Source organism: Balaenoptera physalus (genome assembly GCF_965194825.1).
Source record: "Balaenoptera physalus genome assembly, chromosome: 11".
Lineage (NCBI taxonomy): Eukaryota > Metazoa > Chordata > Mammalia > Artiodactyla > Balaenopteridae > Balaenoptera > Balaenoptera physalus.
In genome coordinates this window covers 19,782,959-19,810,763 of record NC_138896.1, presented here as the reverse complement: position 1 = coordinate 19,810,763, position 27,805 = coordinate 19,782,959, and the positions used below count along the sequence as shown (strand labels likewise).

Below are 27,805 nucleotides of genomic sequence, written 5' to 3'. Positions count from 1 at the left end.
CCCACTCTATATAAGCCCAGGATAGCAACTAAGCAGCTCCTATACAGACAACTTGACCTTGAGGTTAGTTTGGGAAAAGTCTGACCCAACATTTGCTACAGAAATATTATTTTAGTATTAGGATAAACCTTAGGAATAATCTAATCTAAACCTCATTATCAGAAAATTCCTTTTTATTTTGTTTCTCCTATTTTTAGAAACTGCATGTTACCTTTTCTGGATCCAGTGGTCTCTTGTTAAGATCTTTTTGTATTTACCTTTTGATTTGTTCAGATTGCGAATATATTTGTCTAAAGGCATAATAACCTTGAAACATTGCTGTATTTGTATGCGTGAGTATCTGTGAGCTGTTTGCTTATTCTACTTCTGGTGATGGCCAGAACTAACCAGCTTGGTATTTTTGAAGTTATGTTATTATTTAAGAGTTGAATGGAAGAAAGATAGTACCTTACATTACCACCTTCCTCTTCTCCTTCAAACTCCGTCTCACCAGTCCAAGACAAATTTCTCATTAGTGTTTATGGTGAAGTCAGACATTCCATGAAAACTGACCTACTTTACTTTTCGATATTTCTGGAAAGTGCTTTGTGATTATGATGAATTAAAAATGACTGGTTGGATGCATGGGTCTTGAAAGAGCCGTGAGTCCCCTAGATACCCTTGGAGAGCACTTGGTATAGAGTTCATCTCTACTTAAGAGCTGTGGCAAATGCTATGTTTGCTTCTGTTGGGTTAAGAATTCGCATTTGGTGGGGTTTGGATACAAACAGGAAGATGGGTATTTTGTATTTTCTCAGTTAAAAAATATTCCAAATTTTCTTTCCCTAATTACTGGGAAGTATGTGCCCAGAGCTAATGCCCTAGTACATCCAAGTCTAATGGACATGTATCCAAAAGAAGTCACTAGTGCTGGGCTGCAGACCTAGCCTCGCTGCTCTGAACACCTGCCCATCTGCTGCAGACACTCTCAGATTATCCACAGTAACAATGTCCCTGCCTTGTGATTGATTGATAAGATGTCAAAAGGGGTGATGCTTTTTATGAATTGGGGCAATCGCAAAGATCAGCTCTTAAACCAGCCTCTCTTACACTAGTCTAAAAATCATCAAGACAAGCTGCAGAGGCTCTGCTCTGTGCTGGGGAGGTCACTGAAGGTCACTGAAGCCTGTGCAGCTACCTGAATCATATGGCTGCTTTGAGGCTGTCAGTGAATTAATCTGCTCAGTTCGCATTAGCCACAAGATTCCTTTTTATTGTGTGCATAAGCATTCATGTAACCATATTAATTTTGAGGCACATATTACTAGGAAATTATACTTTATAGAGCTCTTCAGAAAAAAAGTACTTTGCTCTATTGAGTCATAGTAGGGAAAAGCCCTTTTCTTAAGTTCTTAAAAGAATGCATTTCAAATTTCAGACGTTACCTTTGTGATAACACACTTGATTTTCTATCCATTTTTTTTTCAATTTTTCCACTAAAACTCTAAAACACACACCCACAGGGACTTCCCAGGTGACACAGTGGTTAAGAGTCCGCCTGCCGGGCTTCCCTGGTGGCGCAGTGGTTGAGAGTCTGCCTGCCAGTGCGGGGGACGCGGGTTCGAGCCCTGGTCTGGGAGGATCCCACATGCCGCAGAGCAACTAGGCCCGTGAGCCACAACTACTGAGCCTGTGCTCTGGAGCCCACATGCCACAGCTACTGAGCCCACATGCCACAACTAAGCCTGCGCGCCTAGAGCCCGTGCTCCGCAACAAGAGAAGCCACCGCAATGAGAAGCCCGCGCACGGCAACGAAGAGTAGCCCCCGCTCACCACAACTAGAGAAAGCCTGCACGTAGCAACGAAGACCCAACGCAGCCAAAAATAAATAAATAAATAAATAAAACACAGATACATTTATCTTTAGACAATCTTGGGATCTGTGAAAGTAAATAAATTATAATAGGACTTAAAGTTAAAAATCCTTTTCAGGATGCCATGAACTTCAAACATAAGCAATAACTGGAAATATTACCAACAACAGAGCAGCAACAAAATGAAAGGGTATTAACCTGTAGGCAATAAGTAGCTAACTACTATATACTCAACTGAAAAAATGCCTTATTGAAAAGTTTTGTTGTCCTAGCATTTAAAAAATTTATTTTTACAACAAGGACTTACTGTATAGCACAGGGAACTAGATTCAATATCTTGTAATAACCTATAATGGAAAAGAATCTGAAAAAGAAGATATATATATATATATATATATATATATATATATACACACACACGTATATATATAACTTAATCACTTTGCTATACACCTGAAACATTTTAAATCAACTATATTTCAGTAAAAATTTTAAAAAAAGAAATACATGCAAAAAATTCAATTCAAAAGATAACAATAAATGGAGAAAAATAACAAAATATATTTTTGATTATAAAAGTAATACATTAATTACTTCCTGTGGTTAAAAACAAACAAACTCAAATTCTGATAAAGTGAAAATACACCTTGACCTCATCCAAGTCCCTTTACTCAAGATAATTACTTTTCTGAGTTTAATGTGTGTGCATACAGAATCTCCTCTATGTGTTTGCATAAGTGTATATGTGCAGGTAGCAAATATCTATCATGCTGTATCCATTGTTTCACAGATTTCTTTTTTTGCTTCATAATATGTCTTTGACATCTTTCCACTTTATTCTTTATAAATCTACTTTATTCTTTTAAACTTCTTTTTTTTTCAGCTAGCATCCCACTGTGTATTGTGGTAGGTTTGGCCATTCCCCTGTTGATGATTGTTTAGATTGTTTCCATTTTTTTTTGGTGTCATAGGCAATGCCTCAGTCAGCACCTATGGGCGAATCTACACAATTACACACGTGGGCATTTCTCTAGTGTAGATACTCAATAGAAATGCTGGGTTGAAGAGCATGTTCTTTTAACATTTGAATGGATGCTGCCACATTGGCTTCCAAAAAGGCCATATTCATTTATATTCTTTCAAGAGCATCTGAGGATATACAATGGACTTTAGATCCCATTTTCCTGGGACATGCACATTTTTTTTTAAAGCAGGATCTCCACATTTAGTAAAATCACTGGTTTTTTGTTATGTCATGCTAATTACTTGTGCTTCTTTAATATTATTTTTTCTTTTTCATTTTTGTATTTGCTGTTACTTAGGGAGTAGAGACACCGTACCTTCATTTGTCTGCAATGAAGGAAGGAGATTATACATTTCAGCTGATGGTAACAGATTCTTCAAGGCAGCAATCCACAGCTGTGGTCACTGTGATTGTCCAGCCTGGTAGGTGAGATGGGAAAGGGATTTAGCCCCAGAGATTAAAACAGAAATGACATCTGGGCTTCTGGGCTTCAGGCCAGCCAAATTTGGTACAAATTCTCTAAATCTTTGAACTATCAAGAAATCAGGGCTGAAGGAGCTGAATCTTAATATCAAGGCAATTTGCTTTTGTGGTTCTGAATTATGTCCTGGCTGTGTCTCCAAACCATGGCATGAGGGACAAAATGAGAGCTATCTCCAGAGTCACTTTGGGCTCTGATGCCATGCCCCACTCTGCTGCAAAGCTCTAGGGCATTCTTGAAGAGGCTGATAGTTATGTGTGGCTTGATACTCAGATGGCTTGTGGCCAGACATTGGGGAATTAACTACAGTTCCACTCCATGACTTTTAAGGTCTTTTAAAGAAACCAAAGGTGTACATATTAGGGAATAGTATTTCTTGCTGCCTGTAACCCCCATCTCAAACTTAGAATTTTTAACTCCTGGGTCAGCCAGGAGACTGCAGCGTTTCACCCCAGGATTCCCAAAGGACAGGGCATGCTCTGGTAGCTGCCTGAGCTGAATATGAGTAATTGGCTTAAATCAAGAAATCAGGGGATGGCAGACTGAATGCAAAGAGATAATATTTCTTCACACCATTCTATAATTCTAGAAAACAACAGGCCTCCGATGGCTGTCGCCGGCCCGGATCAGGAGCTGGTCTTCCCAGTGGAAAGCACCACCCTGGATGGGAGCAGGAGCAGTGATGACCATGGCATTGTTTTCTACCACTGGGAGCATGTCAGGTAGTGAGCCCATCTCATCACTGAGTGCTGGGTTCACACCCTGGATGAGTGCTAGTATTACCCCTGCTCTGGAGGGTCTACAGTAAACAATCAGCTTGAGATTGTTGAGGAGTCAGTATTTAAGCACATCTCTAGAAGTGGCCAGGGAACTATTGATTGGATTCTGTATCAGGTGTGGATGGACAAGATGGATGTTTCTTGACAGTGGAGAGGGGTGGAGCTGGGGCAGGTGGGCAGGGCCGTCTTGGTGTGAGGTGAGCTTCATGACAGAAGAGGTGCAGGGGAACCTGGGTGGGGTCCTCACGAGGCCCCCCAGTCTACACTCACTCAAACCACGTGCAGTGACTGTAGACAACAGAAGTGCAGAGTTCAAGGGGATTCCTTTATCCTCCAACATTTTCTGTGCTATACATGCTTAATCTCATGGAATCCTAGGTCAGTTCTTAAGAGGTAAATGATAATATTATACCCATTTTAAAGGTGAAGAAACTGAGGCTTGCAGAGATGAGTGAGTCACAGGTGTCCGGTTGCCCAGAGCTGAGGCTCAATCCTGGGTCTTCCTGACTACAAAGCCCACGATCTTCACGACTCCGCTGTATTGAATAATTCCTCTTTTAGGAGATCAATTACCTGGCTCATTCTCTCCTCCTCCACACTCTCTCGAAAGATAACTAAAGATTTCAGTTGATTTTATTCAAAGGAGAAACAGGAATAGTTTATAAGGCTCCATTCTGATCATTTCACTGACAGTTCAATTTTAAAAAACCGAAGACTCCAAAATCCTCTTCCCAGGAATCCAGCAGCCTCTGTCTGAAATAGGCTTTAACTTGTGACTCTTACATAGAACTAGAGAATCTAAATGAATAAAAAATTATCTTAGAATTCTCTAGATGGTATATATTATTGCTGTGAAAAGAAGCATATATAAGGACACAAACAACATACCTGCCGTCGTCAGAATCCCATGCCCCCTGCCTTTTGTTAATGACTGTCCTGTTTCATAGAGGCCCCAGCGCAGTGGAGATGGAAAACATCGACAAAGCTATAGCCAAAGTAAGCGGTCTTCAGGTGGGTACCTACCACTTCCGTTTAGCGGTGAAAGACCAGCAGGGACTAAGCAGCACGACCACCCTCAGCGTGACCGTGAGGAAGGGTGAGTCAAGGCAGAGGACAGGTGGATCTGCCGGTGGAGGAGGTTGGGCCCCTTCTGCTTCTCAGTCTCAAACAGACCCTAAGCCAGGCCATGGTTATCCGGAAACGTTAGTGTTTGCTTATTGGCTATAGCAGAACTATACCGAACTCTGCTTGGCCAAGCAAAGGTCACTCTTCTTCCGTCCACGTCCATAGCATTTCCTTTCGTTTGTGGAGTGTGTGTCCTAATAGCTTCATTCTCCTTCTGCGACTACTGGCAACTAAAGCCCCATGTCCTAGTGACCACGTGATGCTTTGCTTTCTCTCTTCCTTGGAAATCTAAGAGCAGAGATGGTTTCAAATTCCATGCTGTTTCTTAATATGAAATGTGTGGTCCAGTCTTATGACATGCTGCTTTATGTACTTGTCTCTTTTTTCTTTTCCATTTGACCGTGAGCTGGTTAAAGACCTTTGTTTCAGATATTTCTGTCTCTTGCATTGGCACAGTGCTAGACTCATGGCAAATCAAAGATGTTGGTTACTTCAGTGAATGAATAAATGATTATGATACATTGAAGATCAGTGGTGTAAAAGAGCATGGCTGGATGGGAAAATCCATTCCTCAGTATTACGGACCAGCAGGAGTGTCAGTTCATTGGGGAGGGTGGCTGAGACAAAGGCAGAAGCTCAGCCTTGAGGGATTGTATGTGTCATGTGTCATGCCGAGGAGTTTGGACTTTATTTGCTGGGCAGTTGGGAAAGGATGAAACAATTTTATCAGCACAGTGACATCGATTTGAGTTTTTTTCAAACATTTTATTATGGAAGTTTTCAGCCATATATAATAGTAGAGAGAGTATGGGGACACGTGCATAAAAGGGGGTGGTTGTCGTAAGTTCCAGTTTTGAAGCTTGATAGGGTCTAGATATTGTTTTTTATAGAAGGATTTTTGGGCTTACTCAATTTACTGCCAGTCTATTTCTATTCTTTCTAGCCTTTCCCTGTATCGACAATGGAATTAAGCCTCCTCAGTGCCAGATTCTCCCCACTGCCCTGAATCTCCCTTCTTCAATTTACTTAGACAAGCAAGATTTGGCACTGTTAGAAACAAAAATATTTCTGTGGCCAGATAGTGTGGACCAGTACAAAATAATCCATAACATATTCTAAACCAAAATATTTTCATTTTCCAGACCCTGAACGTAAGTAAGATCATGATTTCTCTTTTTTAAAAAGAGAAAAAACTGTAATGATAATAGAAAACTGTCCAGCATATAGGCTGCCAAATTACAACTAGCTAAGTGCAAAAAGAACTTTAAGAAAGTCTGTATATTATCTAATGGGTATTTGGGGCAGGAAATGATGCTTTCTGGATATTTTAAATCTACATATCTGCAAGATGGAATAGTCATGGATAGTTTGTGATACACTTCTATAACAAGTGTTTTAAATCAATTTCTTTGCTTTCATTTCTGCTATATTTGACTTAGAAAATAATAGTCCTCCCAGAGCCAAGGCTGGTGGCAGACATGTTCTTGTGCTTCCCAATAACTCCATTACTTTGGATGGTTCAAGGTCTACTGATGACCAAGGAATTGTGTCCTATCTGTGGGTCCGGGATGGCCAGAGTCCAGCAGCTGGAGTGAGTACTTGAAGAGAATTGCCCCTGGACCACTAATCATTACATCTGTATTAGTTTGCTAGGGCTGCATAGCAAAATAGCATAGACAGGGTGGCTTAAACAACAGATATTTGTGTTCTTCCAGTTCTGGAGGCTGCGAAGTCCAAGATCAAGGTGCTAGCCAGTTTGGTTCCAGATGAGAGCTCTCTTCCTGGTTCTCAGACAGCTGCCTTCTTGCTGTGTCCTCACAGGGGTGGGGCAGAGAGAGAGAGGAGAGAGGGGAGGGGAGGGGAGGGGGAGAGAGAGGGCTCTTGAGTGTTTCTTCTTATAAGGACACTAATCCTATGGGATCAGGACCCCACCCTATGACCTCATTTAACCTTAATTACCTCTTTTTTTTTTTTTTTTAAATTACCTCTTAATAGACCTTATCTCAAATAGAGACACATTGGGGGATTAGGGCTTCAACAGGTGAGGGAACACAGCTAACTTCATAGCAATATCTCTGTTATGACCTCATCTCCCTTTCCATGGTCCCCACTAAGGTGTTTATGCTTCTAGGTTTCTTCTGAGGGCTGGAGGCAGCAGGCTGCTCTTCAGTTTAAACAAATCTGAAGTCCCTTCCGACTTTTTCCTTGCCCAGACTTTGCATAGGGTCAGAAACCATAGCCTGGAGGAACTTTGAAGCCACGTCTTCTCATGGGACTCATTCTGCTCCTTAGCTCCCCCGTTGTTCCTATTTTGGTCCAAATGGATTCTTTCCTTTTCCTCAACATTGTACCAGATAGGTCAATAGATCGAGGATTGCTCTTCCCATCTCCTAAGTACAGAGAATGAGATGCAGGGATGGAAAGTGACTTGGCCAAGGTCAACTAACTCATCCTTAGTCAAACCAGATAGACCTAGGTTTTTAGCTCCTGGCAGGCCTTTTTCCCCATTAGATCACTCTCCCTCTTAGGCTGTAAATTTAGGTACATCTTCATTCCTGCTGTTGCTAAGGACTTGAGAGATGCAAATTTACTCTTGGAGATGTACTGAAGGAGTGGTCCCAGGGAAAGAACTGAAAATGCTTTATAATTTCTAAAGTAACTCTGGAATGAATACTGTTCAGCCAGATGGTGGGTTAGCTTCTAAGTGTAATTATAACAGCTCTCTGATCAGAGCCCTTGTTATCATTTGTTACCACCCTCTTCTGTTAGCAAGTTCAGAGAGAGGGTCTGGGAGATTCTTCTCGAATTCTTTGAGCAGAGATGTTGCTACTCAGGCTCTTGGGTCATTTGAGAAGGTGAACCTGATACACCATGAGGAAACCCAAGATGAGAGCATTGTAAAACTATCTTTGAAAATAAGACCCAGAAAACTCTTCAAAGAGAGCTCTTCACCCTCCGGGTCTCTGCCCTAATTTCAGTGGTTTCCCCCTCTTGTCGGGTGGAATTTGGTAATTCCTAGAGAGCCCTTGGGAAGCAGCTCAGCTCACAAAGTCCTGTCTGAGGATTGTGCCTCCTGGTGCTTTAAAAGTGGAAGAGACGCTGAGGATTACCCGGACCTTCACTAACCCACCACCTTGCTTCCTCTTCAGCCTGCCCCTTAGAATCATGCATGTGTGACAAAGACGGGACCCCGAGGTTTGGGATCAACAGAGGCCCAGGTTGGGAGCTGACTACTGAATCATGAACTGGGTTATTTCTCAGGATGTCATGGATGGCTCTGACCACAGCACGGCCCTGCAGCTCACCAACCTGGTGGAAGGGGTCTACACTTTCCACCTGCGAGTCGCTGACAGTCAGGGCGCCTCGGACATGGACACTGCCACCGTGGAAGTGCGGCCAGGTGCGCTCACAGGCTTCCGGGCCTGGGTTTGTGGGGCTGGTCTCTGAGCGGGGGTGGGGGGGAGAGGTCAGCCTTTGGGGCTCCTTGCAGGTGACAGTGGAACCCGGTGTGGGAAGCCCACTTTGAGGTTTTCTCTGCCTGTGGTTATCGATCCCCAAACAGATCCAGCCTCCTAACTCATTAGGGAGAATTGGATCTGGCAGCAGGACTCCCTGGTCACTTTGGTTTTCCTGCCAGAAGACAAAGACCTAATGTGAGGTGGACACGAGGCCTTCATTCCTGGGAGCGCGAAGAGGGCAGCTCCAGCAAGGTGGCCACACCGACCCCCGGCATAAACTGGGCCGAGCCCGCAGCGCTCGGAGACTTAGTTCTCTTACCAGGCCCGAGGAGGTGTGTGAGGTTCCAGAATTTCACGTGAGCCCGGAGGCAGATTAGGCACACCTCCTTATCATCTGGAGAAAAATTAATAGACAGCAAGCTGATATAAAAGAAGGAAGAAGTACTCTCGGATAGTGGCCCCTGTGGTACTTGGAAGAATTGACCTGAGCCCTAGAACCTAAGCGTAGAAATTACACAGGGGTCATCTAAAGCTCTTTAACTATTGTGCAGGCCTTGCTCCTCCTATTATCAAGCCTGGGGTTTCCAGGTGGAAAGCCCATGTCTTCTCATTTCCCCAGACCCGAAGAAGAGCGGCCTGGTGGAGCTGATCCTGCAGGTTGGCGTTGGGCAGCTGACGGAACAGCAGAAGGACACCCTTGTGAGGCAGCTGGCGGTGCTGCTGAATGTGCTGGACTCCGACGTCAAGGTTCAGAAGATTCAGGCCCACTCGGATCTCAGGTAAGAACCGCACAGTCCAGCCTGAAGCTCGTCATTTCCTCTCTTGTTCTGTGTCTTTGCACGCATGTTTAGCCCATTCATATTCTTTTTTTTTCTCCAAGGGAAGCAGTAAGGACAACATCATTATAGGTCCTTCCCACACGTCTCGGTAAATGTTTGTTGATTGAGAATGTTCAGAATGAAGGCATAGGGCACATCAGAGAGAGCTGGGTTTTAGTTCTGGTATCATCAGAGGGCGTGCGCATGGTCTGGGGCACGCACGGGGGATGCCTCGCAGCCAGACTTCATCCCTGCCCCGTGTTTAGGGGCTGAGACTTCTCTCAGTGTGAGAGGATTATGGGTTACCATTGCTGTCTTCTGAGGGTCTATAAGGTTCAGCCTCTTCCTTGCTTTCTTATAAGGTTTACAATTTTAATTGAGTTTTTAAAAGACTCTCATCCAACCTATGAACAGTGAAGTGGGATGAGGAGAGAGAGAGAGACAGAGAGACAGAATATGGGAATAAAAACCTACTATTCACAGTAAATCCACCTGCCCCTTATTGTCAGCTATTCTGTTTAGGTTTGCTTTTCAGATAACTGAAATTTACTTAGAAAAATAATAAATTAAAAATACTAGTTATGTTTTTATGGAACTCTTTCTAAAATGGATCATACATTGCCCTTTCTTATATCAAACACTGAACCAAACACATCTGAAAATCAATAAAACCAAAAGTTGTTTCTTTGAAAGATCCACAAAATCGATAAAGCTTTAGCTAGAATGACCAAGAAAAAGAGAGAAGACTCAAACTGCTGACATCTGGAATGAAAAGGGATATCACTACCAGCCTTATAGAAATGAAAAGGCTTATACTATGAACAATTATATGTCAACAAATTAGTTAACCTAAATTAAGTGGACAAAGTTCTAGAAAGTCACAACTATAAAAACTGACTCAAGAAGAAATAATACATTTTAATAGACCTATATAATAAGTGAAGAGATTGAATCAAAAAACCTCCCACAAAAACTAGGACCAGATGACTTCACTAGTGAATTCTACAAAATGTTTAAAGATTTAGAACCACGGTCACAAACTCTTCCAAAACATAGAAGAGGAGGGAACACTTCCCAACTCATTCTATGAGGCCAGTTTTACTCTGATAGCAAAACTAGACAAAGATCTCTCTCTCACTCTCTCTCTCCCTCTCCCACACACACACACACACACACACACACACACACAATTACAGACCAATATGCCTTATGAATATAGAAGCAAAAAAATACAACAAAATATTATCTGCATCCAGCAACATATTATTTTATTTATTTATTTTACTGAGCTATAATTGACATATAACATTGTGTAAATTTAAGGTGTACAACATGTTGATTTTGTACATTTATATATTGCAATTGATTACCACCTAGAGTTAGCTAACACCTCATCATGTCACAAAATTATCATTTCTTTTTTGTGGTGGGATCTAGTGCGTGTGCAAGAGATCTAGTCTCTTAGCAACTTTGACTTTATAATACAGTATTGTTGTCTGTAATCACTATGCTGTGCATTAGATCTCCAGGACTTATTTATCTATTGGTTGCAAGTTTCTACCCTTAAACATCTCCCCAATTCCTCACCCCCTACCCTCAGCCCTGGTAACCACCATTCTACTCTCTGTTTTTATGAGCTCGGCTTATTTAGATTCCACATATAACTGATATATAGTGTTTGTCTTTCTCTGTCTGGCTTATCTCACTTAGCATAATGCCCTCAAGGTCCATTCATGTTGTTGCAAATGGCAGGATTTCCTTCTTTCTCATGGCTGAATGAATAATATTCCATTATGTATATATGCCACATTTTCCTTATCCATTCATCCACTGATGGACACTTAGGATATTTCCATATCTTGACTATTGTGAATAATGCTGCACTAAACATGGGAGTGCATATATCTCTTCGATATCCTGTTTTCATTTCCTTTGGACATATGCCCAGGAGTGGAATTGCTGGATCCATCCAGAAATATTTAAAAGGATTATACACTATGGCCAAGTGGGATTTATCCCAGCAATGCAAGGGTGAGTAAACACATGAAAATCAGTACATATAGTAAACCATATGGACAAAAACCGTATGATCATCCTAATACACATGAAAAAGCATTTGACAAATTCTTTTTTGATAAAAACCCTTGTAGGTTGAATGGTGTCTCCCCAAAAGATATGTTCTGCCCTAACCCCTAGGACCTGTGAATGTGTCCTTATTTGAAATAGTCGTTGCAGATGGAATTAGTTAAGATGAGGTCATACTGGAGTAGGGTGGACCCTTAATCCAACGTGACTGTGTCCTTATAAGAAAAGAGACACAGAGACAGACACACAGGGAGCCTGCCATGTGATACTGGAGGTAGAGATTGCAGTGATGTGTCTACAAGCCACAGAACGCCAAGGATTGCCGGCAACAGCAGAAGCTAAGAGAAAGGCATGGAGCAGATTCTCCCCTGGAGCCTTCAGAGAGGATGGTCCTACCAACCTTGATTTTGGAATTCTAGCCTCTAACACTGTGGGAGAATAAATTTCTGTTGTGTTAAGCCACCCAGTTTGTGGTACATTTTTATGGCAACATTTGGAAACTCATACAGATTTGGATAAAATCTCTCCAAAGAAAATATACAAATGCCAATAAGCACATGAAAAGATGCTCAGCATCACTAGCTATTAGGGAAATGCAAAATCACATTGAGATACCACTTCACACCCACCAGGATGGCTGTAATCCAGAAGACAGACCATAACAAATGTTGACAAGTATATGGAAAAACTGGAACACTCATACGTAGCTGGTGGGAATGTAAATGGTGTAGCCACTGGGGAAAACAGTTTGTCAGTTCCTCAAAATGCTAAACGTAGAGCTACCATACGACCCAGTAATTCTGCTCCTGGGTATATAACCAAGAGAAATGATAAACATATGTCCATACGAAATCTGGCACGTGGGAGACTCAAGAGGGAGGAGATATGGGGATATATGTATATGTATAGCTGATTCACTTTGGTATAAAGCAGAAACTAACACACCATTGTAAAGCAATTATACTCCAATAAAGATGTTAAAAAAAAAAAAAAAATCTGGCACGTGAACATTCACAGTGGCATTATTCATATAGCCAAAAAGTAGATACAATCCAAATGTCATCGACTGATGAGTGAATAAATAAAATGAGATATAGTCATACAATGGAATAATATTTGGCAATTCAAAGGAGGGGGAAATACTGATATATGCTACAACTTGGATGAGCTTTGAAAACATTATGCTAAGTGAAAGAAGCCAGATGCAAAATGCCTCGTATATATTCCATTTATATCAAAAGCCCAGAATAATTAAACCTACAGAGACAGAAAGTAGATTAGTGGTTGGCAGGAGCTGGGGGGCGGTATGGGGGTGACTGTTAATGGGTGTGGAGTTTCTGTGATGATGGAAATGTTCTGGAATTAGATGGTGGTGATGGTTGCACAAATTTGTGAATATACTAAAGGCCACTGAATTGTACACTACAGAAGGGTGACTTTTGGGAGTTCCCTGGTGGCCTAGTGGTTAGGATTCTGGGCTTTCACTGCCTTGGCCCCAGGTTCAATCACTGGTCTGGGAACTGAGATCCTGCAAGCTGCACAGCACTGCCAAAAAAAAAAAAAAAAAAAAAAAAAGGGTGACTTTTTATTGTAGGTGTATTATATCTCAACAAAAAGGTAAAAATGAAGATGTGTCTGAAAGTTCTCATTCTGTGTGTGGTTATGTCTGTTTGCGCACACATATACATTGCTCCTTTTATCCAAAGGTCTATCTATCATCCGCTGAACTCTGGGACCAAAGAGCCTTTATTTGTGAATGGAAACCGAGCAATCCCTTGGCCCTCAGAATACACCCCTATGTCCTTGCCAAGCGGCAGAGCTGTGGCCGTCTGTCTTCTCAGCCCCACAGGTCAGACGGCTGGAGTGGGTGTGTCACATTGGTCACTGAGTAACCGTGTGGCTGGCCTCTCTCTCTGTCTCCTCTGCAGCACCGTGATTGTGTTTTATGTACAGACTGGGCCACCTTTCAAGATCCTCAAAGCTGCGGAAGTGGCCCGAAATCTGCACAGGCGGCTCTCAAAGGAAAAGGCTGATTTCTTGCTTTTCAAAGTCTTGAGGATTGACACAGCAGGTATGTCCCCTATCAGAAATATTCTTTTTTATTTTTATTTTTAAAGTTCAAGTAATGTAAATACCTAATTGTTGTATATTCAGAATTGGATTCCACTGGACTAGACATCCCATCCCATTAAATGCAATGGGAGTCTTATAGAAACATAAGTAACTACCCAGGTTAAAGGAAAAGATTTTTCAGAGGAAGTGAAATATGATTTGGTTCCTATATGGCGGGACAGTAGCCAGGTCTCATAGTCTTTTTTGACTTAAGTAGGAATGACGTTCAATATTTCATTATCTTTCCAATTTCTCCATGTCAACCCCTACGGGAATATTCTAAAAGAATCAGATTTGCTGATCGTGGCTATGTTTTACTGGCACAGAAAGAGGACATGTGGACATCTTTGCTTTAGCATCCAGGGATTTGTTTTGCATTTATTTCTCCAGCTGGTTTCCTGCAACATATGCTTTGTCTTTGAGAGAAACTGGAGAAAAACAACAGTTATGGTCTGTTTTTAAAACCATATTCTTTCATACTGGTCATTGTCAGAGATTTCATACTTAGATGGTCAGAACAGTATTAAAAGATAAGTGTTATTGGTTGGAAAAGCCATGTTTATATAATTTATTGACCTGGGACATCGTGCCTTAGGTTGTGAACATGGTGTTATGTAGACTCTTGGAAATTTAAGATAGCTTTTAAGTGCCCTCCAGTGGCACCGCTTTTCTTAGTGGCTTGCCTGCCGCCTCTTCCTGGCACCAAACTCATTCATATGTGTGGAAGGAAATGTGGTCTTTATCCCAGGTCTCTGTCCCCACCTTCCAAGGAACATGAATCCCTTATTATGTTAAAGGGGTCATTTCAATAGACACTGGGGCCTGTGATACCATTTGGGGAGTAAAATTTAATTTGTTTCACATGTATACCTATCCACAATTGACTTTCTTTGTAATATGGAGTAAATTAATTTTTTAAGAACTCCTTCTTTTCTAGCTGCAAAAGTAATATTTATTTATTGTAGGAAATTTGGAATATCCAAGAAGACAAAAAAATTAGAATAATCCTTTAGATGCTAGAGTCTAGAATTCCCACCATCCGAAGATAACTTTTGTTAATATTTTGATGTTTTTCCTTCTAGTTCCCCCGTCTCTAGAAACACGTAATACAATCAGGATAATTTGATATATAATTTTTTAATCTGGTATTTAACTTCAAATCATATTATGATCATTTTCTCGAATCTTTTAAAATTCATCCCTCAATAACATATTCATGACCTCACAGTACTCCATCCTAGATATGTTCCACAACTCATACAACCAATCCTCTACTCACAGACCGTCAGGTTGATTTTAAATAATGCTGCAATGTAGATAAATCTTTGTGCGCATCCCCAGTCGTTTTCACTGGATAAATTCTTAGAATTTCTCTTTCTTAAGCCAAAGGGTGCTACGTTTCTGCTACATGATTAAGGCTTTTGTTTCACAGTGCAGGTGTTGGCATATTTCTGCCATTTGCTTCCAGATGAGATTGTCGATTCGAGAGACTTTCCCTGGGACCCCTGTTCATAGTGTAGGAGTCTCTTGATTCAACGAGATGCCTCTGTTCAGGGTCTATGCTATGAAAAGACACAGCTGAAGCCAGGGAGCCCCTTTTCTCCATGGTGACCTCTGCCCCACTCGCCTCCTTGCAGGGTGCCTCCTGAAGTGTTCTGGCCATGGTCACTGTGACCCCATCACAAAGCGCTGCATTTGCTCGCAGTTGTGGATGGAGAACCTGATCCAGCGTTATATCCAGGATGGGGAAAGCAACTGTGGTGAGTCCTGGTGTGGTGGTGGCTTTGGGTGAGGAGCCTTCAGACAAATCATTCTGAACTGTCAGAAAGATCTGCCTAGCTTTGCAGCTGTAAATTCAACCCTTTTCTCACCCGAAGGCAAGCGAACGAGCTCACGTGGTGATGGGTTAAGATCCCCCCACAGTTCACCGTGGTGGTGTGTTTAAGGCTTTTCGTAAAACTTCCCGATGAGGAGATTCACCTTGGCAGAGCAGATTTGGCTAACCATCGCTGGCATTGCTGAGAAGGTTGCTTTGGGCTACCTGGTCCCCATTTCCAGATTGCACCTGCCTTGGCTTGAGCTGAGTGTGACCTTCTGGTGAAGTGGTCCCTGGTGTGGACCTGGCTGGAATCAGATGAACAAGAAAACTGGCCCATTCTTCCAGGCTGTCTGCCCAAGCAGGCACCAGAAATTGGAACCACCTCCTCAGCTGGCCAAGCTGGTGCCCTTAAGTCTCTTCTGAGGAGGGAACTGTATTTCAATGCCAGTCTATTCCTAAGAGTAATTTTGTTTTCTTGGGGATGTAGATGGACATAATTGGCCGAAAAATTAGGACGAGCTGACTGCCAAATTATGTTCCCACTCTCTACTACATAAAAATTTGAAAATAGCCAGCCCTTGGATTGTTATTCCAAGGAGCATGTATAACATTTAATAGAGGTAAACCTTTTGTCTTTGCTCCATTGGTTTCTCTCTTCCTGAGTTGCTGGTGCAGAACTTTTTACCTTGGATTTCCACAAGGTGTGGGGGAAGTGAAGATCAGGTAGCTTCTGAGCGGCTGTCTGGCTCTGTGAAAAGCATCTTCATGTCATAGGCGACCATACAAATACTTTACTTGCTTTATTCAAACCAGGCCAGAGCTAGTTTTGAGGTTCTGTGATTCTGGAATGAATATTTTGATGTGACTTTCATGGGTGTTTAAGAGGCCTTACTTCTTAACTGATGAATTTATTTTTTCAGATTATTCTGTTCTCAGGTCAGTGTGAAATATGTGCTCCATGAGGTCCCTGAACCAGTTGGATGAAAGTCGGGTGGTTTTAAGTTGTTCTTGATTTATTTGTATTTCACCCTGCTTAAGCTCTCGACCAGCCTGGCGAGGTGGTAGCAGCATCACAGATGGCTTTGCTTGTAAGGACTCAGAAATATTCATTGTGAGTCATTGAAATAAAGCTGTTTTGCAAATGGTATGTAACATGTCCACTCTGGTTTTCTTGTTTTTCAGAGTGGAGTGTATTCTATGTGACAACATTGGCTCTAACTCTTGTCGTGCTAACAGGGGGTTTAACTTGGCTTTGCATCTGCTGCTGCAAGAGGTACCTGGCACACTTACTTATGTCTTTGAAATAAAGACGCAACATTGAAGGTGATATGACAGTTTTAGCGGCTTTTGCTCGGGTTTGTGAAGCTGCTGAACTGTTTGACAGTCACTCTTTTTATGAAGAGAAACTCGACTTTAAAAGTACTTTATCATGCATTCTCCCCCACGAGGCTTATGTGCCTAGTTAAATAGAATAATACTAGAGAGAGCTTTTTTTCATTGCAGCTCTCATATTTTCTAGAAAATTCAGTGATTCTGTATCAAATCTAATGCTCTTTTCTATCAGTGTCGCATTATGTTCACTAGAACAGTACCTAAGTGGCCTGACTAATCCGCCCTCGGTAGAGAAAGGAGTTGTAGAAGTAGACTGATCCAAATGGTAGATTTACATTATTTTACGTATGTGAAGCAACAATCTAATCTACCTGAATTCTATTTCATAAATGCAAAACTTTAAGCGAAGTGAATACTATCACCAAAGAGAGGTTTTGCTTTAGATTTTTCCTTCTTCTTTTTTCCCATGGAGCTGACTGCTGAGAAGCCCCAGAGCTGCCTAGTTGTCCGAACCTTCCATAACCACATGCTTGACCCTCTATAAGGAGATTTGTAGGAACAGTGATTACTCAAGTCCTTAGAAGACAGCATTGGGTCCACTTTTCCTATATGGAACTCTATAAATGCTCTCCAAAGAAGACATGATAAAAAGAAATAATGGTTATACCACAATAATAGTTATTTTTCAGAGATCACTTATCAGTTTTTTTAGTTTTATTTGCGGTTATTTTCCCAAAGGTAGGCCTGGTGAAAGAGAGCACAGACATTTAGAGGCCTCCATCCCATTAAGTTTTCCCAGAACCATCTGGGCTGATGGTCACCCTGCTGTGCTTGGCTTTAAAAATTCTGCAGCTTTGTGACATTTGTATCAAGTAGATGAGGATGATGATGATGAGAGTGATTGACTGTGAGCATTTATTAAGTATCTGCCATTGTGATGAATGGTTCTAAGTGCTTTCTGTGTATTATCTTATTTAGTCCTCCTATCTACCATATGAGAAAGGGACTGTTCTTACTCCCATTTTACAGGTGGGAACATGGAATCACAGAGGTAACAAAAAAATGATCTCAAAGTCACCCCGATAGTAAACCCAGGGTTAGAGGCCCATGCTGTTAATCACCAAGCTATCAGAAAATTGCCTTTGTTTGTTCTCTACATATCTTACCATAGTGTTGATATGTATTTTCAAATTATCCCCTGAAGCATAGGATGAGGTACATAGGATCAGCCCAGTTGTTTTTATGTGTTGACTGAGTTATTGCTTATTCCTTTGGGGGAATTTATTATAATTTCTGTTGGGTTTTTTTTCTGATTGCCAGTTACATCATCTTTTCATTCCTGCCTCTTTGGACATCTCAGGATAGTATAGGTTCAGGGGAAAACTTGCTAATCCAGGTTTTTATGAGGAAGGAATGACTCATGGAGAAAAGCTTGCTAGGCCAACACACAGGTATTGAGAGTTTCTGGGAAGGTCCCTGGCACCTCAGCCTGAGGATTAGGTGAGAGCCTGAAGTTAGGAGGGTGATAGCAGTAGGGCCGTTCTTACTCTGACATGTGTTTCTTCAAGATGCACGATGTACCCCAGACTCACCAAACTCAGATCTGGCTGTGTATGCATATCCTTAATAAAAGATGCCAATTAATAGAACGTAATAAATTCTAAAGGCAAAACATTTCCTTTGGTGTCCTCCACATGTTTTAAATCCTGGATCCTAGTTACCCTTTCTGAGAATCTGAGCTGACCTTTTCTTTGTTCTTTTCAGACGAAAAAGGACTAAAATAAGGAAAAAAACAAAGTACACAATCCTGGATAACATGGATGACCAGGAAAGAATGGAGCTGAGGCCCAAATATGGTAAGGCAGCCTCCAAGATGATTTCCTGGTGCCTTTCCATTATTTGATCCAGGTGTCTGAGAGTCACCGTAGGTGAAGGGAGAACAGCAGGCTGGAGTGGGCACTTTAACCGGGGAGGAAGAGCGAGGCTGGGATTCTGTGAAGAAAATCAACCTACTTCGATCCCGGGGATCTGCTACCTGGGAGGCGATAGTTGTATCATACATGCAATGAAATCTTGGCAAAGTGCTTTGAGGCATGAATGGGTGAGGGATAGGAAATGCCTATTATTGGTCAAACCAAATGACCCCAGGAATAAGACTGCTTTTCAAACAGGTGTCCCCAGTGCCTGGCTTTTCTCTACTCATGGTTGGAGGGTGGGGCCTGTGATGCTGTTTCACCCTGGCTCGTCTCTGACCGCTGTTCCCTTTAGGTCTGCCACACACAAAATGCCGCAAAATAACATTTGGACTTCAAAACCAAACATTTTTCAGCATCTGCATTAGCTAATCAGCCATGGGTATAGATGGACACAAAAGCTTTTACAAAAAATTGACTTTGTTCACAGCATGAATTGATCCCCATGCTGAGAGCTACCTCTTGCCCACCTCAGTTAACTCTCTGATTCTCACTTATTAACTCTTGGAGACTAAAGGAACCTTCTCTGGCCCTCTGAGGCTGCTTAGCACTGATTCTATGGGCTTGTCATAATTCTGGATTGATGACTAAACTGATTCTTACAGAGGGCCGTAACCACTTTCGAAGTTGTGAGATGCAGAACGTTGTCCACGGCAAATGTCACATATCTACCCTCTGCACAGACCCTGAGTTAGGCCCTGGAGATGGGGAGGAGAATGAAGCACAGGGCCTGCCTTGGGGCGCTCAGAGCCCAGGGGAGGATAATTACACCAGAGTCAGGGTCCTACAGAAGCCGGACGATGCCCTGTAGGAACATAGGGGCCAGAATGACTGAGCATGTATGGAGAGTGTGGTTCGGGCCTTTGGCAGGGGAAGCTTCTCAGGAAATCCACATAATAGCGTGCATTTATCAAGTGCTCACCATCTGTATTACATAATTAATATCAGAGGTGTTATAAAGAGACTTTGTACCTAAGAGCTCAAAGTGCTTTTGGGTGCATTGTCTCACCCACCTGCCTCCTAAAATACACTCCCCGCTTCTGACAGTCTTGTTTCTACTCACAGTGCCCCCGTGCTCCTCATTACCAGGCTCTAAACCTCAGACACTGGTGCTTGGTCCAGGATGCCTTGTCCCCACTCCAGCCACTCCGTCTTGCCTAATCTCTTGCCGTCTTTCCTCATCGTTCTCACCACCACCCTAGTTCAGACCCTTGTGATCTCACCTGTGGACTAATAGTAACAACAGTAATAGTTAGCAGGTACTTAATGTTTACTATGTAGGAGGTACCATTCTATGCACTTTACCACTGAATTCCGATCCTGCCAACAGCTCTATGATTATACCCATTTTACAGAAAGGGAAACTGAGGCACAGAAAAGTTTAGCAACTTGCCCAAGTAACAGAGCTAGTAGGCGCCAAAGGCAGGTGGGACAGGCCGTCTGCTCCAGAGCCTGGGCTCCCTTCCTCCGTGCTGTGCTGCTCCGTGTGTGGGGCTGGCTCTCCAGTTACTCCTCTTTCTTCCTTCTGTCCTGCCACTGGGTTTTAGTAATATCTTAAAACAACATTTTAATCGTGTCACTCTTTTGCTAGTAGGACAAAATCCAAACTTCATGGCTTCCCTTGGATTCATGTGCTTTTCTATGAGGTCCCAGCCTCTTTGGTTTTTTTTTGCATTTCCTACGTGAATCATTTGCTGCAGACTGCTTTCTGCAAATACTTCTGGATGCCTCCGCATACTCCATGCTCCTCCACTGTCCTCCTGTCCAAACCCTTCACTCTCTTCAAATCCCATCCTGTGTGAACCATCCCTGAAGCTTATAAGTATGCGCTTATCTCTTCTTGATTCATGTAAAATTTATTTTTAAAACTTTCTTGCCTGTCATGAACCCTCATCTCGTCTTTGTCTTACATCCTTAGCTAGACACTATAAATTCTTTGAGAGCAGGGGTCACATACCTATCTCTTCTCTTATTTTAACCCCCAGCAATCAAATATTCTACTAAAAATATTTGATGGGAACAAGTGGTAAAATCATAATGGTTTTCATTTACTGAGTGCTTACTAAGTGGTAAATGCCGGCAAGAGCTTTACATGCAGGAGTTCACTTAACCCTCACCATAAACCCGTGGAGTAGACGCTTTGTTATCTCCTAATTTAATAGATGAGGAGACTGAAAGCCCAGAGAGGTTAGGTACCTTGCCCAGGGTCACACAGCTGGTGAGTGACAAAGCTTGGGCTCAAGCTCAGCAGTGATTCCAAAGCCCCTGTTAATACTCACTAGGAAACCCCAACCGCCTGCTGCGTTGTGAGTGATCGTTTTGCATGTGCAGTGCGCATGGCTCCGTACATGGGACCAGAATGATGGACAGCTGAGAGGGAAAATGCCCTTCCCCCCAAGATGCGTCTGTCTGCTTCTCCCTAGGTATTAAGCACCGAAGCACAGAACACAACTCCAGCCTGATGGTGTCTGAGTCTGAGTTTGACAGTGATCAGGACACAATCTTCAGCCGCGAGAGGATGGAGCGAGGGAATCCAAAGGTTTGCATGAATGGATCCATCAGAAACGGAGCTTGCTTCAGCTATTGCTCGAAGGACAGATAATGGAGCGGTTGTGAAATGGAAGGACGCCCACAGGAATCCTTTAATCCAGGACAGTCAGTGGGAGTTAAAAACAAAACTAACTCTTGTTAGAATAGCGTGTTCCCATCCTTTCACACTGGGCTGGAGGTGTGTCCCCGTATTTTAAAAGACCTGTCTTCCTGGGGTTTTTGAGACACAAACCAAAACAAAAACATTGCTCTTTTAATTGAGATGCTTGTCAATGGGAATAAAGGTTGGGTAAGATGCTAAGGTATATACTTAAAAGAGTTTTGTGTTTTTGTAGCTGGCACAGTGTTATGTTCCTATGTTAAGAGAAGGATTAACCTGTTTCTGCAGACCCTTGTGGAGGATGAGTTCAACATGATGTAAAGAGGGCCAGTTTCTCTTAGGAGCTGTGATTGCCTTTAAAGACGACTTTCCAAGTGTGGTTTCTGTCGTAGGACCCTTGGAGTCCGAGGGCTGTGTGTCTATATATATATATATATATATATATATATATATATATATGAGATACTTTATCTGAGGAATGGCTTGTCCTCTGTCCAGCAAGTTTTCTGTGCTGAAGAGACACCCATACAGAGCCCAGCTCTCCTGTTTTCGCTCCTTCGCTACGGCCAGCCGCCATTTCTGTGCTCTCTCTAGAGAGCAGCTCTTGGAAGTTCGAGAGCTAAATAAGAATTGTATTCTGAGGACTGGAGGCAACAGAGAGGGAGGTGGGGTTTGCTGACTTGTAGGTTGAAGGTTGAAGGTAGCATTTTAGCATGTTTCACCTTTTCTTTCTCTGAGAAAAACGAGCCACACCGAGGCCTCTCTCAGCCCCAGTTTACATGAAACACAGGAAAAATGATTATTAGTTCCTTAGACATTTACTGAGTGTGTGCTATAGGCCATGCATTTGGACCTCTATCAGTAGGAATAAAGACTCAGCAACTTTGTAATATATACAGTCGGGCCTCCGTGTCCACGGATGCAGGACCCGTAGGGATGTGGGCCCCATGGATGCAGAGGTGGGAGGGTGGGGGAGGGCCGACTGTATTCCCAGACTCTGAAATACCATCAGTCTTAATGAGGATGGTGTGCTTATGATACTCGGCCCCTACAGGTACTTTCCCGAATAACTTGACATAGATATCCACTTCATCTGTTTAAAAATATATTTATTAAACCATTTTCTACTAAATATCTTATTTTAAATATGTGAAAAAAAAATTAAAGCATCCCCAACTACAGAGCAGCACCCCAGAGCAAGGACTTGGAGTTAATTGTAGCCTGACAAGTTGGTTAGCTGATGATCGTTCCCCAGACGCCCATGGTCCTGAGGCTGGGGGCCTGGGTGGTACCCTTGGCATTCTTTGTGGAGAGATTAGAATCAGAGGTGGGGCCCGTCACAGACAAGCGTGACCACACCTAAGCAATATTCTGTTGCACAAGCTTCTGTCACACGAGGGGAAAACTAGGATTGCTTTGCTATGACTAAGTGGAGAAGCAAAGTGATTAAACTGTCAGGTTTAAATCATCGGGACAGGACAATAGAGAAAACAGTTCCCATGGGCCTTTGAAAAAAATTAAGCTTTCCGGTGCTTTTGTTCTTGCTGCTAATATTCATCCTCATGAGACCGTCTTATTTTTAATTATTCTACTTTATAGGGAATGGCAAAAAAAAAGTAAAAAGCACAGGAGTGTGATTTTATTTTTAAAATAATTTCTCTGCTTATGTCTACACTATCTGTATAGCCAGCCGGTTCAATACTATCGATGGTGTTAGAAGGAAAATGTGATGCTTTTTACATGAATATTTAGCTTCATACACTTAAAATCTGCCCTACCCAGTGGCCAGGGTTATTTTATTTTTGTGCACAACTGGAAATTTCTGGCACAGAGGATGGCAGCCTCAATATGAGGTCAGTAGAGCACAGTGATGGAGAAGGGAGTGATCATCTGTTACGTGCTATGTACATTATACACGTTATTTTACATACTCCATTGATCCTTACAGTTATCCTGGAAAAGTAGATATTATTCTCATGTTGCACATAATGAAGGCCCAGAGAGTTCAGTAACTTGCTCAAGGTCACGGCCAATTAGTGGTGGATCTAGGAATCGGATGCAAATTTTGTAAGCTGCAAAGTCCGTGCTTTCCACCCTCCTCCCCTACACAAAGAACTCCCACCTCCAAGTGTTGGAGGGCAAATTCTGGTGGACCTTTTGGACCACTTGGAAGTTCTGTTCCTAGGACCAAGGATTCCCTTTGTGAAGAAAGCAAAAGACAAAGGGAGACAAGCCTGCCTCAACTCTTCTGTTGGATCACCTCCAGGGCCACCCCTCCAGGTCACTCCTCCTTTTCTGTCTCCAGCCCAGCTGGTCTGATCTTTCCACCACAGATGGATCTTGAATCTATGGTGGAGCAGAAATAAAGACCACACCAGTGATCAGAAAGTGGGTCCTCTCTTGTCATCAGAGGAGCAGAGCGCGAGGTGGAATGGCAGCCAACATTCTTCTCCTGTGCACTTTGCATTAAGGGCCTTGGGAAGATGAAGCTCACTAGGAGCTCAGGATAGATGAGAAAAGCGGGGCCCGAGAATGTGGGAGAGGGCGTTGGTAGGGCTCACAGGCTGACAAGATTCTTAGCTGCTTTGGCTGAAGTCTTGGTTTTAGTTTTTTTAATGTTATCTTTTCCCCATGTATTGACAACGTATCATTTCCAATATAACACTATTAAACATATATGCTAATCTGAACAAAGGTGTCTGTATTCTCTATAACGCCTCCTTGTTGTTGTGGAGGATGGGAATACTTATTCTTTACGCTTCTGTGTGGAGGGATTTCCCTGGAGTAGGAGGCAGCAGGCTGGCCCACGACCTGTTTTTGTGCAGCCGGTGAGCTAAGAATGGTGTTTACATTTTCAAATGGTTGAAAAAAAATATATTCTGTGACACGTGAAACTCACATGGAATTCAGATGTCAGTGTCCATAAATAAAGTCTTACTGGAACACAGGCACACTCATTCATTCCTTTGTGCTACAACAATAGAGGTGAGTAGTTTCAACAGAGACTGTGTCCCAAGCCTAAAATATCTACTCTCTGAACCCTTACAGAAAAAATTTGCTGGAGCCTAGAGTAGCACCCCTGGCTCCCTCCTCCCCATGGGGGGCAGGATTTGGGGAGGCACTGAGAGTGCTCAGTGCTGCCTGTCTTCGCTCCCCTGCTTAGATTCGGCTGCCTGCCGGCTGCCAAAACAGTACATTCCCCTGGTTTCTCTGACATTAATGGGTAGTCTACCCTTTGCTGGAAAATGCCTTCAGCTGGGGGAGGTGCAAGTTAGATTAAGGGGTGTGTGTGCTTAAACTACAGCCCCTGATCTAGTTTCCATCATCCGTGTGACTCTTGCATGGAAAAATTGGTGAAATTGGTATAAAGATCATATGAACGGTATGTACTTCCTGGTTTTGATATTGTGTTAGTTATGTAAGATGTTAAGCTCTGGGGGAAGCTAGGTGAAGGGTACACAGGAATCTATTACTTTTGCAACTTCCTGTGAACTTATAATTACACTGTGCCCTCTGTATCCGCAGATGCAGAACCGCAGATTCAAAGGGCCGACTGTACAGTGCTATTTTACATCAGGGACTTGAGCATGGGTGGATTTTGGGACCCATGGGGGTACTGGAACCAATCTCCCACGGATACTGAGGGACAACTGTATTTAAAAATAAAAAGTCAAAAGATTTTGAGGGGAAACATACAGATTCATGATTAATCGCGAAACACTAGAAGCGTTTCCATTAGTCAGGAACAAGTTTTTTAAAAAGGCAAAACCATCATTTCTCCCACTAAATGGTCCATAGAGCCTCCCTTTTTGAGATGAGCTTAGCGAACAGCCAAGCTTCCTTTATTTGAAGGCTACACGGTGAGAGTTACTACCTCTGTTCTGAAGATGAGCCCAGAGTTGCAGTGCTGAGTCTTAGCACAACAGGAAAAAGCACATAGCCTTATATAATCTGACAGAACATCTGAAAAACGTCCTTGTCCACTAAACCACCGGGACAGTGGTGTTGTCTGTGGTCTAAATTGTGGCTACTCCTTCCTGGTTAGCTGATAAAATGGATGGATTATAGGTAAATTTACAGACCACCAATTTCCAAATCCATTTCCACTCATTTATAAGTAGCGCACAAATAGAATATCCCTGTAGCCTTTCAACACTCAGACCATGCAGGACCTGTTCTTTTTCCAGACAGGTTTCCCACACTTGATTAATGAAAACCACACTAATTTGCTTTTTAAATTTGTTGCAAGCTAAATCAGAGATAAAGCAGCTGTAACAGGTGAAAATTTCCTGTTAGAAATAGTAGGAAGATGAAAATACACTTGCTTCTAAGCAGAGGCCTAGGCCAAGCACTGAACAAACCCACAAATTGAGAGTATAAAAAATGAACAGACTTCAATTAAATAGAGTCGGGCGACCAGAAGGGGGAGTTCTCACACCCTGTGATGATAGTAAAGCCCAACAGGAAGAAGGAAGACTTCTCTTTCCTGGTAAGGACTCAGCCAATGAAAAGTCACGAAGTTTTTAATTATAACCCTCCCAACTTCCCTTTCCTCCCTATAAAAGTCTTCTCCTTCCCTTGCTTGGGGGGGGGGCTTGCAAGTGGCTTGCCATGGCTGCAGGCACTGTTTTGCAGTTCTCTGCCGATACCAAATAAACCCATTTTGCTGGAGAAATATTTGGGAGTCTGTTTGTTTCAGGTCAACAAGAGGTAAGTGGATCGTTTCTCCTGGTAACAAAGTAATTTTAAAAATCAAAAGCAGGTTAAGAGAAATGCATGCAATAAGTGGAATGACAAAGGGAGATGTGTATTCTTTCTTCCAGAGAAAACCTTACCTTTGTTGAAGGCTTACTGATACAATTTGGATTCAATGAGGCCACGTGAAACTTCTTAGAATATAAATGAATACTGGATGAAAATATAAGATATGCTGTTTAAATAATTAACAGTGATTATATCTGAATGGCAGGGTTTCAGAAATGTCTTCCTCATACATTTCTGTATCCAAAAAAAGCCAGCCTTTGAAAAAAGTACATAATGGATAACAGTAGCACATGTAGAGGAGAGAAGCTGGTGAATTTGAGAAAGCTGGAGGCTACTCCTTTCTTAGGCAACCACACCTGCAAACCAGGTAAATTCTCAATTTAGTTCAGTAAACATTTAATGAGCGCGAACCATACGACAGGCCTGTTACCAAGTCTAAGCTTGTACTGCTCACTGCACAACAGGCCAATAATTAAGAGACAAGGAATAACGACTTTATTCGGAAAGCCAGCAAACCGAGAAGAACATGCCCCAAAGAACCATCTTGCCTGAGTTAGAATGCAGGCTTCTTTTATACTAAAAGGGGAGGGAGTAAAGTCAAACATTTCCTGGTTCGGGTCAGCCTCTGTAGGGGATATGTTAATTTCTTCCTCCTTGCAGTCATTCACAGGTGGGCCTGGTCAGGATGTTTCCTGTGAGCTAAACAAAGGTATTTTAGCTTAATGCTCATTACCTGGGAAGCAGGGTTCCCAGAGATGGGCCGTTATGTATAGTTTAAGCTCATAGGCAACATCCCTTTAGTGATTAACTTGTAATAGAATGCAAAACGTTCTTCCCTGTTACAGGCCGTCCTGTAGGAAGGTGCTAGGGTACCAAATTTCACAGGCAGGTTCCCTGCCCAAGAGATTCACAGACTAGTAAAGGGAGCACCATTTATACATGTAGGAGAGGAAAAATAATTTTCCCTCTACCTTTCTGAGTTCTTGGCTGAGACCACTGCAATGAAAGATTAACAAGAGAAAAACAAGTTTATTAACATGTATATCTCATGTAAACATGGGACACACTCAGGGAGAAATGAGTAACTCGAAGAGGTGGCTTAAAACTTCAGCTGACAGAGCATTTCAACAAAGAACAATAAATCTCTGGAGAAATGACAGGACAGAGGAAAGCAGCTGTAGGCTTTCAAGGGCGGAGATAAAGGCTAGTTAGTAAAATTTGTTATTTAGATTCCAGGCTGATTGGGCCTGAAGTTGTCTCTGGGAATTAACCTTTGTCCTTCCCTCCTGATGCGGGGAGGGGAGCACCTTTATAAATCTGTATCCTGCTTTTAGGCAAATGGAGGGGGAAGGAAAGAGAGAGGGCTTTTCTTGTATCTGCTTCTTAATTGCCTTCAGCTCACAAAAAACCTATGCCAAAGTGGCATCTTTTGGGGTGGCATGTCCTGAACTCCTACAGTCATATTTTGGGGTGGCATACATATCCAAACTGGTCTAATAATCTCCAAAGTAAACTCAAATGATGAACTGGCA

The 27,805-nt window shown here is 42.5% G+C and overlaps 1 protein-coding gene across 5 annotated transcripts in view; it reads left to right on the top strand.

Annotated features, from left to right (window-relative positions):
* Nucleotides 1–27,805, top strand: part of KIAA0319 — a 92,735-nt gene that overhangs the window by 53,102 nt on the left and 11,828 nt on the right. For 4 of the 5 annotated variants that reach the window (XM_082415160.1, XM_082415158.1, XM_082415161.1 and 1 more), the window contains 11 exons: nucleotides 3,176–3,299; nucleotides 3,948–4,080; nucleotides 5,085–5,233; nucleotides 6,702–6,853; nucleotides 8,524–8,662; nucleotides 9,340–9,499; nucleotides 13,552–13,694; nucleotides 15,373–15,495; nucleotides 16,737–16,827; nucleotides 18,651–18,742; nucleotides 21,283–24,457. In XM_082415160.1, coding sequence (XP_082271286.1) covers nucleotides 3,176–3,299; nucleotides 3,948–4,080; nucleotides 5,085–5,233; nucleotides 6,702–6,853; nucleotides 8,524–8,662; nucleotides 9,340–9,499; nucleotides 13,552–13,694; nucleotides 15,373–15,495; nucleotides 16,737–16,827; nucleotides 18,651–18,742; nucleotides 21,283–21,461 — 1,485 coding nt within the window. In that variant the 3' untranslated portion in view covers nucleotides 21,462–24,457. Of the gene's footprint in view, nucleotides 1–3,175; nucleotides 3,300–3,947; nucleotides 4,081–5,084; nucleotides 5,234–6,701; nucleotides 6,854–8,523; nucleotides 8,663–9,339; nucleotides 9,500–13,551; nucleotides 13,695–15,372; nucleotides 15,496–16,736; nucleotides 16,828–18,650; nucleotides 18,743–21,282; nucleotides 26,220–27,805 lie in introns of those variants that run through there. The other variant, XR_014251302.1, reaches the window with a different exon arrangement.